The sequence below is a fragment of the Pygoscelis adeliae genome, unplaced genomic scaffold, assembly GCF_000699105.1.
Source record: "Pygoscelis adeliae isolate BGI_AS28 unplaced genomic scaffold, ASM69910v1 Scaffold269, whole genome shotgun sequence".
Taxonomy (NCBI): Eukaryota; Metazoa; Chordata; class Aves; order Sphenisciformes; family Spheniscidae; genus Pygoscelis; species Pygoscelis adeliae.
In genome coordinates, this window is record NW_008825610.1 from 1,191,154 (window position 1) to 1,212,655 (window position 21,502).

Genomic DNA, 21,502 nt, shown 5'->3' on the forward strand with positions numbered 1-21,502 from the left:
GAACTATTAAAAAAAAAAAAAAGAGTCCCAAATTAGAAAATATCCATTGACTTTGAATGCATCCCTACTCCAACTCCACCAGAAACAGACACAGAGAATTAGGTTAAAATTCTCACTCAGTACAGATACCATGAGAACACAGCCTGTTAAATGAGAACACAATGTAAAGAAACCCCCAAGAGGTGGAGTTATCTTTTTGTTTTGGTAACCTGAACTCGACAGTAAAATGAGCACCATACCACAGTCATTGTGCACAGCAGTGAAAGTATTAATAAATAAGAATCTGCAAAACACAGGGCTAAAGTAGTCTTGATGTTACTTCTTGGATTGTTTCCTGTTTTATAATTTTTTGCCCAGCTTAACTGCTTTCAGATCTAAAGCAAAGAAGAAACCTCGGTATAAAAACAGCTGTTCAGGAGATTTCACATCAGTCACCGAAGTCCCCAAGTTTTGCCCACCAAACATTTAAAAGAAAATTTTAAGGGATTTTGTTCTCCTAAGCCACTATACCATCTCCTCTCAGTAATTCCTAACTGACTAAATATGTTCCAGAACATCATATTTTGTGATATTACATACACAATGCTAGATTCTGGTATACATACTATAACAACATCACTGTATAGCAGAATGAATGGAAAAGGGAAGAAACGTTTTCCAGAAAGGGGAAGAATATGCATAGGTTTGAACCTACACCGCTTTTAATACCATTACTCAGAGGCTCGTCAGGGGAGTAAGTTTACTATATACATTGTAACAAACCAAATTCTATAAATTAGTTATCTGAGTTTGCTACTAGTTCTTCACCCACCATTCCCAGCTTTCACAGGCGTAATAATCCACTCACATAATGATGTTACTTACAAACTTCAGAAGGCAGATGTTTTCTCTCAGAGCTCCTACACAACCAGCAAATCCCAAAGTAAACATCACTATTCCCACCACTAAGACAAGCACCACTGGGTCCAGACCATGAAGACCAGTCACCTTCGTCAGATCAGACAATACACCCTGAAAGAGAAAAACAGAATAACAGAAAAAAGTGACCGTTATAAGCATGTTTTTCATTTAACATTCCTTCTGGATGTTCATGACTTCCACATGATTCCAAATGAATTGGTTGCAAACCCTTGAGCTTGCCAACAGCAACCCACAAGGAAACGTCTTGTTGTAAAATGGTTATTGACAATACAAGTTTTCTTCACCCTAGCAGAGGAAGTATTAATGCAAAGTTATAGCTATTAATTCTTTTAATAAGTAAATCCAGTGCAGTCAGCTTCTCAGATCACATTCTCCTAGGCCTATTTGCCAAACAAGCTTCCACAAGATGGTGCCAAAAGCTCAATACTATCACTGAATATTCATTTAGTTTCAAGGCAAAAGAATTAATGCTTTATATTGACTTGAAATGCATCAATCAGAAGGGCACTCCAATTTCAAAGTCTTTAAAAAACAAAGAAAATAATTTTTCCAATCCTAATGTTTAGGTGGCAGAAAGGGAGAGACATTCTAACTACAAAGCAGGTTATGGGTGACATTTTAAGGGAGAGGAACAAAATCTTGGTTTGGTTTTCAAGGGAAGCAGATTTTTCCTCTCAACATTTTAGTTATACCCCTTCTAGTGCTGAATAGTCTTAGGAACGCTCCTCCAAAATCTTGCAAAAATACAGAAGTATAATCTAAATATTCCCCTTTCACCCCAGATGAAATTCTTACACCAAAAGTAGTTATCTATTCCCCATAACATACCTCCAATTTGCCTAATTTAGCAGCAATATTTTCTTTTGTTAACTATGCAGAGACACCGCTTATCTTGACAATAATCTTACCTATTCAGCCTGTCTGCCTAGATCTTGGGACAGAATTTCTAAGTCTATGTAAATGTAATGCTAACACAGTGAAGCCCTTATCATTTCTAGATTAGGTTTTAAAGAAATTAAGTTTATATACCAGCTACCGTTAAAATTCCATCCAGTATCTTTAACACAAACTTCTCATGTAATGTGTAAGAACAAGATGCAACGTGCAGAAGACAGAAAGGACAAACAGCTGAAACTCTGAAGTTAGAGAACAATTTGTAGGGATATCCAGGCAGCCTTGCAATAGTCTGAGTGTTTATCATACACTCATCAGCAATACAAAGAACATTTTAATAAGGAAATACTTTTCCTTTAAAACAGAGAAATAACAAAAATCAACACAGCACAATACCCCATAACAAGAAGTTTACTATCTTTTGTTTTTTTCTTTATAAAGTATATTCTCAAGCATATCTTTCTCTTACACTTACTCAAGTTTAGTGTAAGAGAAAGATATCAGAGAGACTCGAAAAGTAATTCATATAAGCAGTCTAATTCTGTCAAGGGAATGTAAATTCTCATCTTGCTACTCAGGTATTTGTGCTAGAGTTAAGTGCAAAAAAATATACATCCTAAGAGAATACCTTGGAAAAATCCATATCACTTTGTAATTAAATGCTTACTTAACAAAAATAATTACTTCAAAATACAGCATTAGAAGAAAATGTGCACATGGAGAAACTTCATCAGCTGATGAAAAGACACTCATGAACAGTACTATAGTGATACACAGGAGTTCATCTTCTTTCATAATGTGTTCCACAACAGATCTTGTTAGAGCTGTTAAATTGGCAACAGCAAGACAATAGAGTTGTTTTTACCAAAACTGGTTTAAGGGATGAAAAGAATAAATTAATTGAACTGTAGAATTCAGAATTGCCTTGCAATAGCTGGTGACTAACAGTTAAATAGCCTGGTGGTCACAGTTTATAGATTTCCCAGCATTCAGAAAGTCTTGGGAAGCAAAGACTTTTCTAGTTAGTGTCACCAGTGACATATTTCCATTCTTACAAACTGTAAGACCTCACAGCTAACTATCAAACTTGGTCTACTGAGTTAACTATGAGAGTCCCATCTAATCAAACCTTCACTCAGACCCCACAATCAAGGAAGACACGCCAAGATTAGCTGGGCTAATTCAGTGTCTTTGTAGAAACAATACACTATGAAACCAAATACTATGTGACCAGGATGTTGAAACTTTGACAATTATTTGCAGCCACCTCCTTCCCACACCCAAACTCAAGCTTTTTTTCAGACAATCTCACATGCTCAAGCAACATCTTTTGGAAGAAAACTTCCTCTGATCAAAGCATGTTATGAAGAAAAGTTGGCAGGAACCGGGCTGTATTATTCACCCTCAGATGTTGCTGGTTCACAACAAGAAACCTTCATGTTCACAATTGATGTTTACAACATTCTCTTTTGAAAAGAAGACTGTGGGGTTTTTTTTACCTAACAAAAGATGTTAAGTGAAAAATCCTGAAGGAAGGAAGTAAACAAGAGAATTAATTCAGGGGACTACCCCATTTCACCTTACTCTTCTCGCTAAGGATGCTTCTGCCTGTGCCATCTGCAGGATGGTAAAAGCTCTTTGAAGCACAGGCTGCCCTTTACAACAGCACCTGGATTTCCTACAGGTGTACAGAAATGAAGTCTGATACCTGAAGTCAGTGTCAAAAAATCCAAGAATAAAACTCAGCCTTTAAGTCTTCCCTTTCAGTCACTTAGAACAGTGAATTAAGAGTTCAACTGTACATGCTTAACTTGTCTTCCACTTTCTTTTGATGTTTGTAAGCATTATGCCACCATCTCAACTGAAGCGTGTTGGCGACAGAGGGATTGTCTTTAAAAAAAAAAATCTCTAATACAGCCCATTAACAAATGCCAAACCAGTTATTGTTTTGAGATACGATAGTATGGAAACTACAAAATACATCTGACGAGGACAGAGTTGATTTCTTATAATGAAGTTCCGTAAACTGGATGTTGATTGTCACAATATCACGCTGCACTGATAATAACGCAAGTTCATGCACATACTCTCAGGCAGTTTACATACCTCTGTGTACAAACACAAACAAAGATCAGCAGACTAAAGAATAAGTACACTTAATCATAGAATAAATTAAGGTTGGAAAAGACCTGCCTGACACAGGGGAGTCCAAAACTGGACATGGTACTCCAGATGCAGCCTCAAGTGTGATGAATATCGTTGGAAGGAGCTCCTCCCTCAACCACTGGCCACATTGGTGCCAATATAGTCCAGTATGCTGTTGGCCTTGACATGAGAGCACACCTGATATTCAACTTACTGATCAACAGGAGCTCAAGGTTTTTTTCCTCACAAAGTTGCTTTCTAGGCAGTCAACCCCCAGCCCATACTGATACATGGGGTTACTCCATCTCAGGCACAAGATTTTGCATTTGCCTTTTTTTTTTTTTTAAATAAACTTTCATAAGGTTCCTGTCAACCCATTTCTCCATGCTTTTGAAGTCCCTCTAAATAACAGTCTTGCTTTGAAGAAGGCTGACTACTCCCTCTCCATTTGGTATTAGCCGTGAACTTGCTGGAATAAAGTTAGGCTGACTAGCCTCTAGTTTCCCAGCTCTTCCTTTGTGTCCTTCTTGAACTGGTTTTACCAATAGAAAACTGTTTTCCTGACGAGAGGGTTCAGTGTTATTTGCCTTGCTTCTACTAACAGTTTATTATAATTCACTTTCTCTTAGTGATTTTTGCAATATCTCTTGGGTGACAGATATTAAAATCTATCCAGTTTTTATTGTGTAGACTTTTAAAATTTTATGCAATTTAACTTTCACATGACTGTTCAGAATAACAAAACCCAGTTATAGGACCGTAAGGATAGGCCAATTAGATACACCAGTCAAAGAGACTGGATTTGACTCAAACAGGTAACGCAAATCAGGACGGGTAACATTTTTACATGTAGTTTTTTCAACATTTCTCACAAACCAGCATTCTCATTTTGATAAATTATCAGCTAAAAGAGATGCACAGGATTTATATCCAGGAAAAAAAAAAAAAAAAAAAGACTGCTGAGGAATCAATCTGAAGCGTATTCCTAGTGGAAAAAGAAAAAGACAAGAAGAAAGAGAGAAGTCAAAGGGATCCAATGTACTTCATGTTGCACTAAGAGACAGGATGTTCAAAACTCTTCCACCACCTGTAGTTTATCTTTGGGTTTACCACTGCAGCACAGCTTCTGGACTGTTTTTCTCTTACTTCCCATCTATTGTTCACAGAGATGTTTATCTAAACAGACAGATCCATACAGGCACTATGGCTGAAGAATGGCACTAGTATGAAAGACTGTCCACATAGCACAGAACAACAGACATGAAAAACAATGTACAGATTTCATGAGCCATTCAGAAGTTCAAAACCACAGGAAAAGCTTTGATGCACTTATTTGCAAGATAGGACAGAGAGCAGAAATAGTTCAGGCAATATTTAAGAAATAAAGACAGAAAGAGTCTGTCTTTGCCTTTTAGTAACTTCAGTATACCATAAGGTCCATTTGACAAATGGAGGTAGTTGCAAGCTAGTAATTTCCAACCACGCAGATCCTATGTGCTTCTTTACAGAACAGAAAATAATGTCTGAACATGAGAGAATACAAATTCAAGACAAGGTTAACACCCTCCCCAACGGGCTGGAAAGAAAATCCTTTTGTAACAACAGAATAGGAGGTAAATGCAGTTGTGTGTGGAGATAGGCTGCTTGCTATGTATCAATGATATCACTAATCTAGTTGTGAGAATGTGCGCACGCACATTGGGAGCGGAGAGGAGAATAAATACCTCAGCATTAAGATCATCATAAAACTCTTTCACTTCCAAGAAGTGGAGGAATCCCAGAACTTCTCTGTATGTGGGTAGCTGGTACGTATAAGCACTCTGATTCAGGAAATGTTACTACAATGGTAATTAAAGTATTCCTACTCAGCAGCACAACTGAACAGTGAGGGCACCTGCCCTCCACTGTTAATTAAGATGCAGATCAGTAAATCTGCTAGTAATTGTCACTTTTTCCTACTGCTTGTAGTCATATTAAAGCCGTGCTTTCACATTCATAACAAGGGGGTGGACCAGTCATTTCCATACCTATACCATCTCTCCTCTTGTAACAGGAGAACTCTATAGGTACATGTCCGCACAGACTTCCTCTGATTGAGAAAGTTATTCAGCTGAAAGAAACCTTTGCCAAAAATAAGAGTGTCATTCAGCTAGATCATGTTCCCCAATTTTGTTCCTCTACACAAAGACACAATCACTTAAGCAACTCCATGGGGAGTAAAGTGGAAGACAACAGGTGGCCTGAAGATTGGAATACTACAGAAAGATGGTCCCAAAGACACATGGTTTGGGTTTGTTTTTTTTTTTTTTAAATATAAAGAGAGATATCTTTTACATTCCTCCCAAACGCTTCTTGTTTTTAAGAAAAAGAGGTGGGTACATAACTGTATTTTAGAAAACATGCTTTCAAAAGAGAACCAGTTCATAAAGACTATTCATAAAGACTATTCATAAAGATTAAATTCTCCCTAGCATCCTGCTCTTACAAGTTTACAAAAAACATTTAAACACCAAGGGCCACAGCTTAACACCTGATCAGGGACAAGAATGAAACTCCAACTGAACTCAGCTTAGATCATTTGAACGTGGTCCTGAGCTCAGATGCTACATTTAACCTTTGCTGCTTCCTGAGGAAGTAGTTTTACGGGGGCGGAGGGCAGCAGAGGGCAGCCACCAAACAAAGAAAAACCAGCCATTTCTACCCTTACCTTTTCACTCCATGCCCACAGACCAGCCGCAAGGAAGGCCACCCCAGCTAGCTAAAACAAAAAGAAAAAAGTGAATTAGATATACTAATCAACACATGCTCAAACACTTAGCCAGTAGCACTGTTGCTCCAGTAAAACAAATATTGTCTGTAATCTCAGACAATAGAATGGGACATTCCTCCCCATGAGTCAACCTCTTGCAAAAACGATTTAGAGCGCTTTTATTCCATAGCATTCTTGCATTTTATAAACTACTTTTTAAAATATTTCAATTTGATTATTCGTGATTACTCAAAAAGCACACAGTACTACATGAACAATTCCACACAGTAACATGCAAGTGGGAGTTATCCTTGTCCACTGACTTGCTCTAAACCTTTTGCCTGCACACTAATGAAGATTTCAGAGTATTTAATGCATTTTGAAGTTATTCCCTATTTAGTCACTTTATAGTACCACCCCCAGACAGTAGCCATGCTTAACTCTTCATAACTTCTCAGTGTCAAGGCTCATTATATTAGCCTCTTCTCTAACTAGATACAGTTTGCCTTCTGAATCCTTACCTTGTTTAAGCCCTTTTGAATTAAGCTGGAGTAATGGTCCATCCACTTACTTCAATAAGCAACAAATCTAATTGACAACGTACAAACCCTTCACCAATTCATATGTTTGTATAATAAATATTTCTGAATTATATTCATCCAAATGGAGCAAGAGATCTTTGTTCTAGTCTTTTGTTCCCTTTCTCCATTCTCAGGCAGTTTGTCTTTAATATCCAATTTCCATAATCAAACTAAAATGACCTCTCTACAAACTGAGGGCAGCTCACTCTCATTACCTAAAATGGCATTCTACCCTGCTATGTCCATGTAACCATAAAAGACATTGAGGTGCTGGAGCAGTTCCAAAGAAGGGCAACAAAGCTGGTGAAGGGTCTAGAGCACCCTAGAGGGAGCTGGGGTTGTTTAGCCTGGAGAAAAGGAGGCTGAGGGGAGACCTCATCGTGCTCTACAACCACCTGAAAGGAGGTTGTAGCGAGGTGGGAGTCGGTCTCTTCTCCCAAGTAACAAGTGATAGGACAAGAGGAAACGGCCTCAAGTTGCGCCAGGGGAGGTTTAGATTGGATATTAGGAAAAATTTCTTTACCGTAAGAGTTGTCAAGCATTGGAACAGGCTGCCCAGGGAAGTGGTTGAGCCACCAGCCCTGAAGATATTCAAAAGACATGTAGACATGGTGCTTAGAGACATGGTTTAGTGGTGGACTTGGCAGTGTTAGGTTTACGGTTGGACTCGATGCTCTTAAGGGCTTTTCCAACCTAAATGATTCTATATAAAGGACTGAGGTTGCTCCCACCCCCCAAGCCTTACACACATTGACAAGTAAATCCCAACCAATGAAAAAAACGCTTTGAAAAAGGGGCCCTTTCCTCTAGGAAATGTAGCACCTCCCATGAACTAAACAGGCATTACAGGCAATGGGACCCTTTTACAGTCACACAAGAAAATATACGTGTAGATTTTAAGTACGGCTGGGTTCACTGCCTGCTGACCCTAAACTGCACTCAGGGCAAATGAAGTTGTTCTGGGTTTACTCTGCTGGGGGGAGTGGGGGAAAGAAAAGCCAAAAAGGGCTGTAAGTGTCATTCATGTCATCCTGTAAAAATTACTCAAATTATGTTAGACACTTCTGTCTAGGCATGAAGTATTATATGCCATATTTTAGGGCTTAAGCACACAGATTAACCAACCAAATCCACTACTAATCCATGGAAAGATTTACAACTGGGCAAAGCAGTGCTAAATAAGTTAAATTTCCAGATGTTGTTCAATAAGCAACAGCACAATGACTACTCATCTCAGACCCTGAATAAGCCAAATTCATTTAAAGTGATGATTTGGATCAAAGCACTACTTCAAAAATACTATTAAAAAACACATGGATATAAACAGAATATTGACTCAGATTACTGCTAAATCTTATGGTTTAAATCTGCTATGAGGCAGACCAGGGAACTGATCCAGCCTGAATTGAAAGAGAAGTTTTAACCTTCATCAGCTCACTGAACTAACCTGGCCACGTAAATGGGAGACAGGCAGCTGAGAAGTTGCAATGCTAACTGAAAGTGTTCTCAGAGCGAGAGTGAGCAAGCTAGCTATTTCAGAAGAGAAGCATTTTGAAATTCGCCTTTCACCATAATCTGGATGACGTGTAAGCAAGAACAAACTGGACTACACAACTCACTTCTATGCCATAGAGTCATTTAAGCCATATACTGCGTGGAAGGTTAGATGGAAACACACACAAAGCAGCTCAGCTGCACCCCTTTGAACAGGAAACTAAAACCAGTAACCAGCATTCGGTCATTTCCTGCTTTAGAGCTGAAAAATCCACATTATTAACATATTGCATCAACCTGTAAGCTCTGCTCAAGAGACGTACAATACTGACACCAACTCACAGACACTGTGCACAAGACCACTTAGCTTAAGCATCCCAACCACACTTTGAATTCCTTTGACTATGCTATTAGAATCACCCTAGTAACTGAGAAAACAGGTCTAATTTGTTTCTCAAATCTAGGTTGCAGCAAAAAGTGATCTTGCAAGACAACCCTTGCACACAAACTGATTTTGGGTCAGCCTGCCTCAAGGTCTGATTAGAAGCAATGGGAATGCATTCCTATTGCACTCAGTTTTTGTAAGCACAAAATGTTACTCTTACAGAGAACACTTTTTCCACCCCCGTGGACAATCCTATTTTACATTGTAGCTCCACCCATGCGGGAGCAATCAGCAGCCTACAGCCCTTCCTTCCTACCCTTGTCTCTTCCCAGACTTTTCCTCTCAGGGTCAGGAAACCACCTGGTGGTGGATTCTTTCCTCTTCCTGGCACAGCCTTACTGTTTTAGATGTTCCTGAAAAACAACATACACTGCAAAAGCCAAGAAAATCTTATGCGAGCCTGGGTCTCCTCTTACTTTTCAAAAATGAGCTCAGAATTCTTTTCCAGAGCTTAATAGAAATTTTGCCCTTCACCATCATGTTCAGGGCAAAAATGCCACATCTCCTATAGCATGAATGAAAAGTTGAGTTTTTTCCCCCCTCCAAAAACCCTTAAGAGCCACACACAAAGCTACAGAGCATTAGAAGATAAATCAAGGTGACAGCAGCTAAAAGCTATTTTACCTTCTCCTCTCAATTCATCTGAGAGGCAGTGAGCTCACATGCAACCTAAAAGGCTTTGGCAGAGCACACATGCAATCGTTCACTGAAATAGCCATGTCCTGGCTGAGGTGCAATTCTTGGGCTACCCCAAAACATCTTTCAACTGGAGACAAAGAAGCAATCACCAGACAGGCGATTGAGGCACCTCCTTTTATTCGCCAGGCCTTCCCAAGTGCAGGCTGGAAGGCATAGAGGAGTCCTGCACCCCAAGACAGGGCACCCCTGCACTCCCCCTGGGGTCAGTTGTCCACCCCCTGCCTCCTCCCTCCACTGGGGCTTTCATAGAAAGACTCACTCAATTGCACAATGACTCAGAACATAAAGGTGCCAGAACCAAGCTCTTCACCTTGTATTACTGCAGTCTTTTAATTTCATTATGACAAATGAAGCTATTTGGAAAAAAAAACCCCACAAACTTTAAAACTCAACAGGAGGTCCAGTCTTGCTGTAATAGGGTAATTTCACTTAAACTTCTTATCACTCCCTGCAGGGCTATCTTAATGGTTGCAATACTGCCTCATCACTACTCATTAAAACAAGTGTACTTGGAGAAGTTAAACCTTATTAGCATGCTTAAAAAGCAAGATGAAAATAAAGTAATTCCACATTAAAATCATGCCTAGAAAGACAGAGCCTTCTTAGGACCTCCATTCCCTTTCTTACAAGGGAAAGCCAAGCACAAAGAATAGAGAAGTGATTTTGCAAGCCAGTCATACACAACTAACTCAAAGCCAGCAGAACTGAACCTTCTATTGCCAAGTTGCCCACCTGAAAAAAAAAACCCTTCCAAAGAATGAAGATTTACAGATTTCTAATGGCTGATTAAACTGTCAGCTTGCCATTATTAAAATAGTCATATTTGTCCTCTTTGAGTTCAAGATTTTGTTCCACCCCAATCTATGTGAACTGTATTTGAAACATGACACAAACTGAAGTAACCACCCACTAAAAAGTTTAAATATTCTGTAAACTACTCACTAAGTCACCATATGCTTTAACTTTAAAGTTTATACAGTCACTGATACTATCTCTAGAGCTACAGAAGGGAAGCCAACATGCATCTTTAGTAAGTGTCACAGAAGAACAAATGCAACTTTTTATTTACATGCAAATTACCTGGCTTGTGAATAAACTGTGTCATGAGCTGAGACTTGGGTGAGCTACCATCATGCCTCCAGTAACCGCTTAAAGGGGGAAAAGGCTGTCTGGACACCTATCTAAATACATCCTTCACACCCATTATATAGTGGCCACCCTTACTAACACACTCACTCACAAAACAAGCTCCCACAAGCACCTGTCCTGCAAGCCAAGGAAAGTGAATCAAGACTAACATTCCCCTCCTTAAATGCTGCTTTTTCCAGTCATGGTTACATTTCCCTTCTGATTTTGGAGTCCTTCAGTTCTTTTAAAGCACACAGAAAGTTTCCTTTGTTCTACACACGATGGATTTGTCCAATTAAAAAGACTGTTAGTTAGACTAGTCATCCCAGCCAGCCGGATGTCACAGGCTCCTGAATCACTGTGTCAGCTAAATGATTCATGCATTGCCTATAGGACTGTCTACCCTCCCACTCGACATTTACATAGCTTGTTCTACAACTAAAGGTGCCGCACTCTTATCAAAAGACCTGTAGTTACACGTAATCTACTAGGTCAGCCTGATGATAACTTCTCAGCAGAAGCCTCAGACCATTCGTTGAGCAAGCTACCAAGACTACTAGTACCTGTTCAGAAAACGAATTCCTCCAGCCAACAGATCAGCTGAAACACACAAGCTGTATTTCAAATTCCCCTCAATTTTTCTGCATCTCTTCTTTAAAAATTATTCTTTAAGGAAGAGAAAAAAAATCCTTGGATTTCACCATTAATTTCAAGAGAATACAGTAAAAAAAGAAATTTGAAAACGTTAAATGTAATGACATGAGGAAATAAAAAAAATAGAAAGAGATAAAATTAATTCCTGTGAAAAAGTAGAGGCAAATTCTTGATAGTCTTCCCAGTAAAGACAAAAAAATTCAGTTTTTCAAAGGTTGTTTACCCATCAAAAAAAGTAACAGACCCCACTTCGTGAGACACTCACTAGAAAAAAAAGCAGATGCCTAGAACAATCCTAATATATTCATGAACAAGAGAGTCTGCCAATTTCTCACATATCCCCCACACTATCTGCTGAAGAGCATCTACCCAGTTACAAAGTGATTTCTCTGAAAACCAGCTTGATGGATATTACTCCTCATTGCACCACACTCCACTACAGGTACACGGGAGTTGTGCTACACAGATGAAGAAAAATAACTACAGAGCTGACGGCCTTTGAGCACATACTTTTTGACACGAGGCCATGACAGCAATCCTCAATTGCTAGGGGGAAAAAATCATCACTAAAGAGCACTTGCACTATGGCAATATTATAGCCAATCAACCCTTACTGGAAAAAAGTTTCTACACAAGCCACACACAGCTTTTCTGTCCCGTTATCCACGCAAGGATGAACTCCCCCTGTGGCTTAATGCTACTGTATCATGTAAAAACATTGCACTAGTAAACAAGAAGTGGTGACAGTAGCAAGAAGTTCTGTGGTTTTCAACAGCAATATCCAGACACTGTAGTCTCAGTATTACCTGGCCTTCTAACATTTTTATTAGGCTGAAAACAGCAGAAAATCGATGAGTAAGAAGCTCACAAGACTCCCAGCTCTTCTCTTTGAGAACCCTATGGGTCTTGCTTTCAACAGAAGATTGGGCCAGATGACCTCCAGAAGCTCCATCAAACCTAGGCTTTTCTATGATTCTAAATTAATTCAGAGTTTTGTCCATCATACGTGCAGCTTTCAAAAAAGCTTATTTTCTATCTTAAATACTGCCAAAGCAGCCAAAATGTGCAGAAACGCCAACATAGTTTACCAGAAGTTTATATGGGTTAATCAAGCAAAATACCAAGTCATTATTGACAAGTACGAACAAGATTCTGCAAGCCTGCAATTTATGTTCAGACACTAACCCCCTTTTTTTACTGAAGTTAAATACAGATTTGAGTAATAATTCTGCATATCTTAAATTTTAGGTAGTAAAAAGTTGACATGGTTTAAGGAATCACAGTAAACAAGCAGAATTAATATAGTCTTCTCTAGCATGTCTACTGACCTCAGGCAAGTCAGGATCAGGAGAATCAATTTTTACTCTTAACTTAAACAAGTTGCTTCAACCACATACGATACTTTCATTCTTACTATCTGATCCATTCGGCTTTGAAAAAAATCTAAACATCTTTAGAAGCAGCTATCCATACTAAGAAATATTTCAACTCTGAATCAGAACATTAATCGAAGCTGCTAGCACCGGGCAAGTCACTGTATCTGCACTTCTCCATGACTACCCATGCCTTTCCATGACTGCAGTTTCCACGACTTCAGGAGCGAACTCCTAACATTGACCTGCAAGTTCTGAAATGAATTATCAAGTTTATCTGAACTGCATCCTTACCTTCACCTCCCCCTCACAGATATGTTAACTATTTCTAATGCAACGCTATGCACTAACCTTTGAATCGCCACCTTTTCCAAGGCAGTTAGGTGCTTCAGTGATCTTGACCATCACACACATCTAAAACCACACACCTGGTTTTGCACCCTTTTCGCACTCACAATTCTAAACAAACATTATAGGCAGGCTAGTCCCTAGCTAAGTATTTCAAGACAGTATCAGACAATTTTGCTGCCCACAGAGCATGACATTTAAGATCTTGACTATGTTGTAATGCCAGCTGTTGACACATCTCTGGAGCAGTTCCTTTCTTCTCTTCTGCATAGTGTATTTACAGCTACACCACCCCAACACTGAGATCAAAGATGATCTGAAAGGAGATATTAGAAGAGACTTAACAGGGAAGCAACTTAACATACCACTTAAGTGCCCTTAAGAAAGCTAGCTTTAACCTTTGCCCAAACACAACCAGCATTTAATGGCCTCCGTCATTCAAAAGACAAAGGCCTTGTCAGCAACAGTAGAGGCTATACTATTTTCTTTTGACAAATCCTTTAAGCAGATCTTTCCTTTCTCCATTAAAAAAAAAAAAGAAAACCAGTTTTATCTGCTTCAGTCCTTTATCTTCACTCAGAAGGTAAGATAGGAGGAAGGGGCAAGGAAGGGAAAGATTGTGAGGAATCATTATCCGTATAATTTTCAATAATAATTGCTTTCTCACATGGGATAGGCTTCTTCAATTCCAAAATACCCGAGACATACCATACATCAGCTTCCTCCTTTCAAGTAAATATTTCAGCCTGTCCTCTTGAAGAAATACGCAGGAAGTTAATAAGACTAAGGTATGCCTAAACTATTTCAGTCTCTACATTTTGTACTCACCCAGAAGACAATGTTGTAGCTGAAGAGCAGGTATTTGTACCAACAGCTGACTTCTGCATTAGAATATCGGTAATAGTGCATCTTCTATAGCACGGCGTCTGCACAGAAGAGAAAGCATGAGAAGAGTTAGGCAGTGAAAGATTTTAAGAATAAAGGATTTTTTTCCAGATCTCTTTTGCTCTGTTGAGAAAGGGACTATAGTAACCTGTACCATATGCCATTCAGAGGTATGTTCAAAGTCAGCTCAGAAACTTCTGCTGACCCTAAACTCCCTCTAAGTATTTGCTGCTCAATAATTCTATCTTCTTTAAGCACCCTTATATGGTAACAGGGAGGGACACCCGAAAAGGAAACCAGCGATAGTTAGCCTAGGAAGATCTGCATCACCAAGTTGACATTCATCCGCTTTCTCACTCCTTCAAAACCATTTTACTTACACAGATGGCTGCTTGGTCTTATGCAAAAGTCTAAACACACACCCTGTGGATTGCACATCCAACAACCCAGCTAGCAAGAAGTTAGAAGTGGTTACCTGGAAAACCTCAGTGTATACAGATTGCTAAATACAATTGGCAATTGTACTCTGTCTTTTCCATACTTTGATGTTTCTTTAGCAAATCAGTACCCCATAAGAGGTTTTATTCTCAAGCACAAAAGCCCCACCATTAAACAGCTGATCTGCTCTGCAGAGTTCAGTTTTCTTGCTTCCTTACATACACTAGAGATAAGGTTCAACTGCAACTGTTGCTCAAATATTTCAGAGAACTACAGCTTTTCAGAGTATCATAACTAAACCACCTCTGCAGAAATGCCATGCACAGGAAAAAAAAAAAAACCAACACAGAGGACAAGCTGTTAGATCAAGAGCTGCAGCAGGGAGGACAAAGCACTCACACAGCCCTCGCATTCTAGAGCACTGACCACACGAGTGCTGCCTATGACAGACAAGAAGCAGTTCCACATTTCAACCTTCCACTCGCTGGAGGTAAATGTTTTCCTCCCATAAGATGTCAGTGAAAGGCTTGTAACAGGGACGCGCAAGCACAGAGAATTTTCAAACACCTCATAACTAAGAAAAAGACTTCAAGGACTATGCTGACACGGACATTCACAGACAGCACGCAAAAAACCAAGCCTACCCAGCAAAGTCTGCAACCAAGCACCACAGAACGGAGAACTGAAGATCTCCACCACATCCACAGCCACGAGAAGGGAAACTAATTTTTTTTAGAAGGCAGTCTGCACCTGGGTGTAAAAAACAATCCCACTGAAAGGAGGAACAGAACCAAATACCTGTCAGCTTTGAGACTCCCATTCAATACAATAAACAGTTTGCTTTAGCCAGGACAACTATGGAGTACTACCATCAGTGTCTTATTGGAGGAGCTTATTTTTTGAAATCTCAACACAAATATTTCAAGCCTTGCCTTAAACTTTTTTCCCCCCTGAGGCTAAAACCACACACACACAGATCAAGGACACACAACGACATCTCCAGCCCAAGAGACTATAGACAGAGATCCCAAACAGACTTTAATTTTCCTTCCAGAGGTCTCCCCACGCTAGGCTTGGCTTCCATCTGGAAGCAGATTGAGAGTCCCTCCTTGGTCCAGACACATTCCCCCATCCCTCTTCAACCCCAGCCAGGAAGTTTATTTGCTGCCCAACCAAATGGAAATAGTTTTCAGAAATGCAGAGACCACGTAGAAAATCTAAGGAGAGTACATTTTGGTAGAATACTCCATAGCTTTAAGTAGTTACGGAAAAAACAATGGGAAAATCATGTGAATTGGCATACCAAAGTAAGATTGCAAGACTAATGGACAGAGAATAATTTCTGCTTTTTTCAAGCTAAGATGGCCTGCATAACATTCCTCCTGTGTAAGAGGAATTTTCAGATCCTACGGAAAGTTGGTAGGTATTACACAAGTCATACTGATCCACTTGACATGAAGTAAATTAATTTGTATATAATAAAGCCAGACATCACCTAAGTAGCCTTCACATATATGCTACTTATGCAGGTTGCTTAAGATACACTACCCACAGGCAACTCTAGATTAGTGCACCTGGACAGGCACAGTAGCAACAGAAAAATCATTAAACGAAGGTACTACTCCTCCTGATTCCATACAAGATGGAGTAAAAATTCCTTACGAGACGGAGTAAAACTGAGTTAAGTCAGAACTAAAACATTTTTTCCTCAATAGCCCCAGTAAAGGGACTAAACACACAGAATGAGCTACTTAGCTGGTTTCAGAGAAATGGCGGAGTCTGGAGAACGATTAAAGGATATATTGCACATCCTTACAGAAACAATACCTGCAAAATTTGTCAGCCTAGACAGCGTGAACATTCACCATTAACACCTGAGCTTGGTATTTCCACAGTTCAGACACTGATTTCCATACAGTTTTAACCAAATACTGAAAACAAGTTTTTTTGCTTTCCAAAACCTTACCTTTTAACTAGGTTTTAATGCTCACAGTTCATTTATAGCAAAACACGCTTAACTTTTGTTAAAACAAAGAAAATTGTACTTGATGGCAGTACAGGCAGTGACTGGAAAGGACTTTTCTAGATGTGACCCAGTCATATGCATAAGCTGAGTTTTGCAATATACATTCCTAAGATGTAGGCAGTTTTGTTTCCTCGTGGCCTGGTTCAGCTTTAGTTACTGACCTTTTCAACCCACCCAGCTTCACAGACATTTAGGAATCTTACTATTACGAGACACAGTAAAGAAAACTTGTTTAAACACCACTCTCCTGACATGCTTTTCTAAGCCTGCAGCTAAGAGAATACAAGAGAAGGAACGAACACTTAGTTTTCCCAACTTCTTCATTTCAGTCTCTAGCTCCAAATGGCAATTTGTATTTCAACAATCAATAGTCATACACTCGTCCAAGTCAGTAAGTCTGATGGGTCTCGGGAAAAGGGGACGCTAGGACACAACAGCAGAACCCCACTAATCTGAGCAGAGTCCAAGACTCCATTTGCATCAGTTTAAGCCTGTATTACAGCAATACACTGGCTGCCAGTGCAAACATTCTCCACATGCAGGCACACTGAGGCCTCCAGCACTGTTCTACCTCCCTCCCCATGGAAATCAGGATCCTGGCAAAAGACAGGAGTGGCAACAGTAAAATGCACATACTACTACTAAACATTGCTTTTGCTGCTGCTACCAGTACAAAAGAGGAGTCAGCAGGTGGCATTTAGCTAGCACGTCATTAAATTCCATAAAAATGGGGTTCTACTAGATAAAGAGGCTTAAAATATAGTCTGAGGCAGAAAAGCAAGCATACCATTTCAGGACCTAAAATACATAGTCTGAAGTCTTACTTTTTGTTAGGTTGCCCTCCCTGGCACTGGGACTTCCTACCTCATCGTTTTGACCACCAGCTTGTAAGACATTTCTCCCCACTTCCCCATACAACTGGCAAGATACCCCAGTCAATACCAATCACAGTATTTTCACAGAATGAAAAGTGAAAATGCTTTTTTTTTATGCTGCCTTTTTTTTTGTTTTTAATGCTCTGAAGTGACAGGGGGCCTTGTGCTACCAGTACTGGTTCCTCCTTGCAAGAAGCTGTCCTATAACAGCACACGGCTCCCCAGACAGATGCTGCCTTCTGAAACACCTGCCTACATTAAGAGCAGATTTGACTTCCTCTCTTTGCTCATCCTCATCAGGAGGCTTTTGTTTCTTCTTGAGGGACCACCAAACACTGTATGGAGCAGTATAACCACTACTGGTGTGGGAGTGACATTCTGACATAATAAATCTAAAGTGTGGGTGTGTCTGACTTTTTCCCCTAACCCTACAAATAAACAGACCAAGCAATCCACTCAAGGTCACACAGCCACCTTCCCCATGTTTATACTAAAAGCAGTCGCATTTCCTAACACAGGAGGCATCTGTTACCAGTCTAGAAATCTGCTACACCAGTATTTCATTTAATTTACATCACAGGCTACATAACTATGGTTAGCCAATACTACAAAACACTTGGAAGATTAGTGTGTGGGCAGCATAGACTAGTAACTTTCTCTACTGTGTTTCAGACAAAGCAAATCACATTATGTGAGCTGACAGTTATCACCCACTCATGACAACAGGAATTTCTAAAAATTAAATACAGAGCACTGCTGCTTTAGTAGAATATATAATTTTGTCTTGGTGTTTACAGCTTTAGTGAGGGGGAAAAAAAAATGTAGCTGTTCATCAAGAGGCTACTGCCATTTCCAAAGCATTTCTACACCCACGGATTCCACTCTAACCTTCAAAATGCTACAGCAGTGATATTCATATTCTACAGATTTTAACTCTCATAAAACAGAAGCTGTAATATAGTAAACAATCTAATTTGGATATGCAGGGGAAAACCTCACAGATAAGATGTTAAATCTAGAACAAGAACAACTGGAACACTAATGCATATCTCTGGATCTAGGTCCACAAACCCTTTTGACCCTCAGGAGGCATTAACTCTACAAGGCAGACCTAAGTCACACTGAAGTTCCAGGTTTGGCCAGTACTGCCACCATACATAGTCCTGATCCCCTTCCCTGCCCCCTCCTAAAATCTACAACCACTAATCATCCTACTCAGTGGAGCAAACAATCATACAGCTAATTGTGTAGCAAATCTTCAGATCAATCCTGTGATCTTGTACCACGCGCCAAGAAGAAAACAGTTTTAAGCCTCCCCAGAGCCCACACAAATGCCAGTGTGAGTGCAGTCAGGAGAACAAGGATGGGAGGCCAGAAGCAGTGCTAGCTTCTGAGAGTGCTCATGGAAATGCAGCACCCCTGCGATGCCAGCCTACACCGGCACCACAGGATACACCACACTTGAAGCTAACACACTGAAATGGATGAAGCTGGGGGAACAGAGGCAGAACTGAGGCAAGAAAAAACAAAGAAAAAAAATTTCATTTTCTAAGTTGTTGGCTGCTCCCCCCATCATTCATCATTACAAAGCATCACGTCTATATGAAGCTGGTGAAGCAAATCAACAAAGCCAAAAGAAGAACGTACTGAGGAGCAAGAATAATTTTTAAAATACAGCAAGAGATGCGCTTTGGCCTACCGTTTGTTTTGGTATGACTACTTAATTCCATTACTCCATCAACACCAAATCTATATCAAAAAGCATCAGTTCATTCATTCAAGACGTGGTGCTATTAAAAAAAAAATTGTCATATTCTTTGGAGGTGCTCAATCAATAGAGGGTTTTTTGTGAAGTTGAAGGACAGGCTTATCCCTGACCAGGGATAGTTCAGAGATTTTCTTAGGACCTTCTGAAAATGGAGCAACTAAGAGGCACCTACAGACTGCTCTTTCCACATCCCAGAGAGCAGCTGACCACCAAGGGAGTCTTAATGTTCAGTGTAATGTCTGGGTGCTGGTCATCAAATCTTCACGTGTAAGGACTGAGCTGGTGCAACACAAAGGCAAGAAAAACTGACAGGATTTGGAGCTCTTACAGGCTAATCTGTTCCTGGAAACAGAGATAGTAGCCCTGCGGATGATTCAGGAACTCCCTGCAAGCATGCGTCATCTTTATTTTTGTAATTTTGTCTCCAAGGAACTCTGACTGGGGCCTCACAATGAAAATACAAGCTTCTCTTAAGGAATACAAGTGTAGCGTATTTACTTCTGCTGCAGTCCAGAAGAGCAGAGAAATATTTGCTCATTCTTAGAGGAAACCTGAGGATTATTCAACAAAAGTGTATTTTTTAACCTGAGAAACTCATGATGCAAGACAGATATTCCTAATAGTTAATCCCTGGTTTACTAGAAAAATAATGGCAGATAACAGATCTCTGAACTCAATGGAAAACATGACCAAAGCCAGACAGATTTCTTAAGACATCACCTTTCAAAAATAAGGGCTCTTATTTTTGTAGTGAGCTGAAGACTCAAAGTCCTCAAAGTATTTGAAAAATATTTCAAGCACAAGTTGCTCCAATACAAACTCTACAAAACAATCCCTCAGAGCAGATCCAATCCCCTATACATGGAAACAGTTTCAGGTTTCAGTGACCAGGCTTTGTTCACTAGAGCACAAATTGCAACTTAGGAAAACTTGTAAGGAACACACCCCAGTGTTCCCAAACCCAAAACAAGGAAGCAGCGATTCAGAAGAGCTCCACGCAAGCTCTACAGACAACTCACACTAAAGTTATGCATGTGCTTTTGGCCAAGCCACTACTTTTATGTGGATGAGTTGCATCTGAAATACCACGTAAAGTACTCTGAACTTAGACTAACATGCAGAACGTAGACACCTTAAGTTCTGAAAAATAATCTACACGGGTATCATCTTTTAACCTCTTCTGTACTGCCCACTTGACTAACATCACCAATACTTTGGCATAAAAGCTCTACACTGCACAACCATAATTCAAGGAGCTATTCAAGCTATCATTCATGGGATATTTCCAGCTCCACTTGATTTCTCAAACTAACAGAAATACACTAAAGGAAGACTTGAAAAAGCTGAGCAAAATTAGGGATTGCTCCCACAGCAATTAAAAAGCCGTGACAGGACAATAGCAGCTGTAATAATTTCACTTTTCACAGTTCTTCACACAGAAGCTACCAAAAGATATAGTTGGCTGGCCTTGCTTTCACATGTTAAAGTCTTAGCTATAAAAGTTACTAGTAATGCTAAAAAAAAAAAAATCCACAAAACAAAAACAGCTCCAAAAACTCCATATTTTCATTTATACAAAATGGTCAGAATGAAAACCAAATGACACTGTAAAATGCAAGTATTGACCATGTAAATTCAAACTGCAAATATTTTTAGTTATTGACACTGAGGAGAGGTACAACTCGACTCAGCTACCCACTGAATTTTACTAGGTTTATGTTACTTCTGCTCCACTGACCACAGGTTCACTGAAGTAATAAGTGAACAGATGTAGGCTTTCCGCTCTGACATACAGCGGCGCTTGACAAAGGCACCAACTAAAAGGCATGGATCTCTTACCGAGTTCAAGGGAAATCTGCTCAGACTAGCTGACTGCAAATAAGGTGTATACTCCATATTCTGACTTAAAGCAAGAGATAGCACAGGAAGCAGAAAGAAAAGTAAGTGTCACAAGTAAACTGAGTCTAAAAGCCAGCAATTTTCCAAACATGAGCAGAAGAGTGAAAGACAGTAGAAGAGAGAAGGATCTTTCTGTAAGCTGTCAGGCTCTTTCTTAATATTTAAGAATTGCAGGCAACA

The 21,502-nt window shown here is 39.7% G+C and overlaps 1 protein-coding gene across 1 annotated transcript in view; it reads right to left on the reverse strand.

Moving 5' to 3' along the window:
* Positions 1–14,340, reverse strand: part of TSPAN14 (tetraspanin 14) — a 23,579-nt gene extending 9,239 nt beyond the window's left edge. The window contains exons 1-4 of the mRNA XM_009332679.1: positions 14,260–14,340; positions 6,668–6,718; positions 865–1,011; positions 1–3 (exon numbers count right to left, since the gene is read on the reverse strand). The exon at positions 1–3 is cut by the window's left edge and continues 159 nt beyond it. Of these exons, the coding sequence (XP_009330954.1) occupies positions 1–3; positions 865–1,011; positions 6,668–6,718; positions 14,260–14,340 (282 nt within the window). The remainder of the gene's footprint in view (positions 4–864; positions 1,012–6,667; positions 6,719–14,259) is intronic.
* Between the last annotated feature and the right edge of the window lie 7,162 nt (positions 14,341–21,502).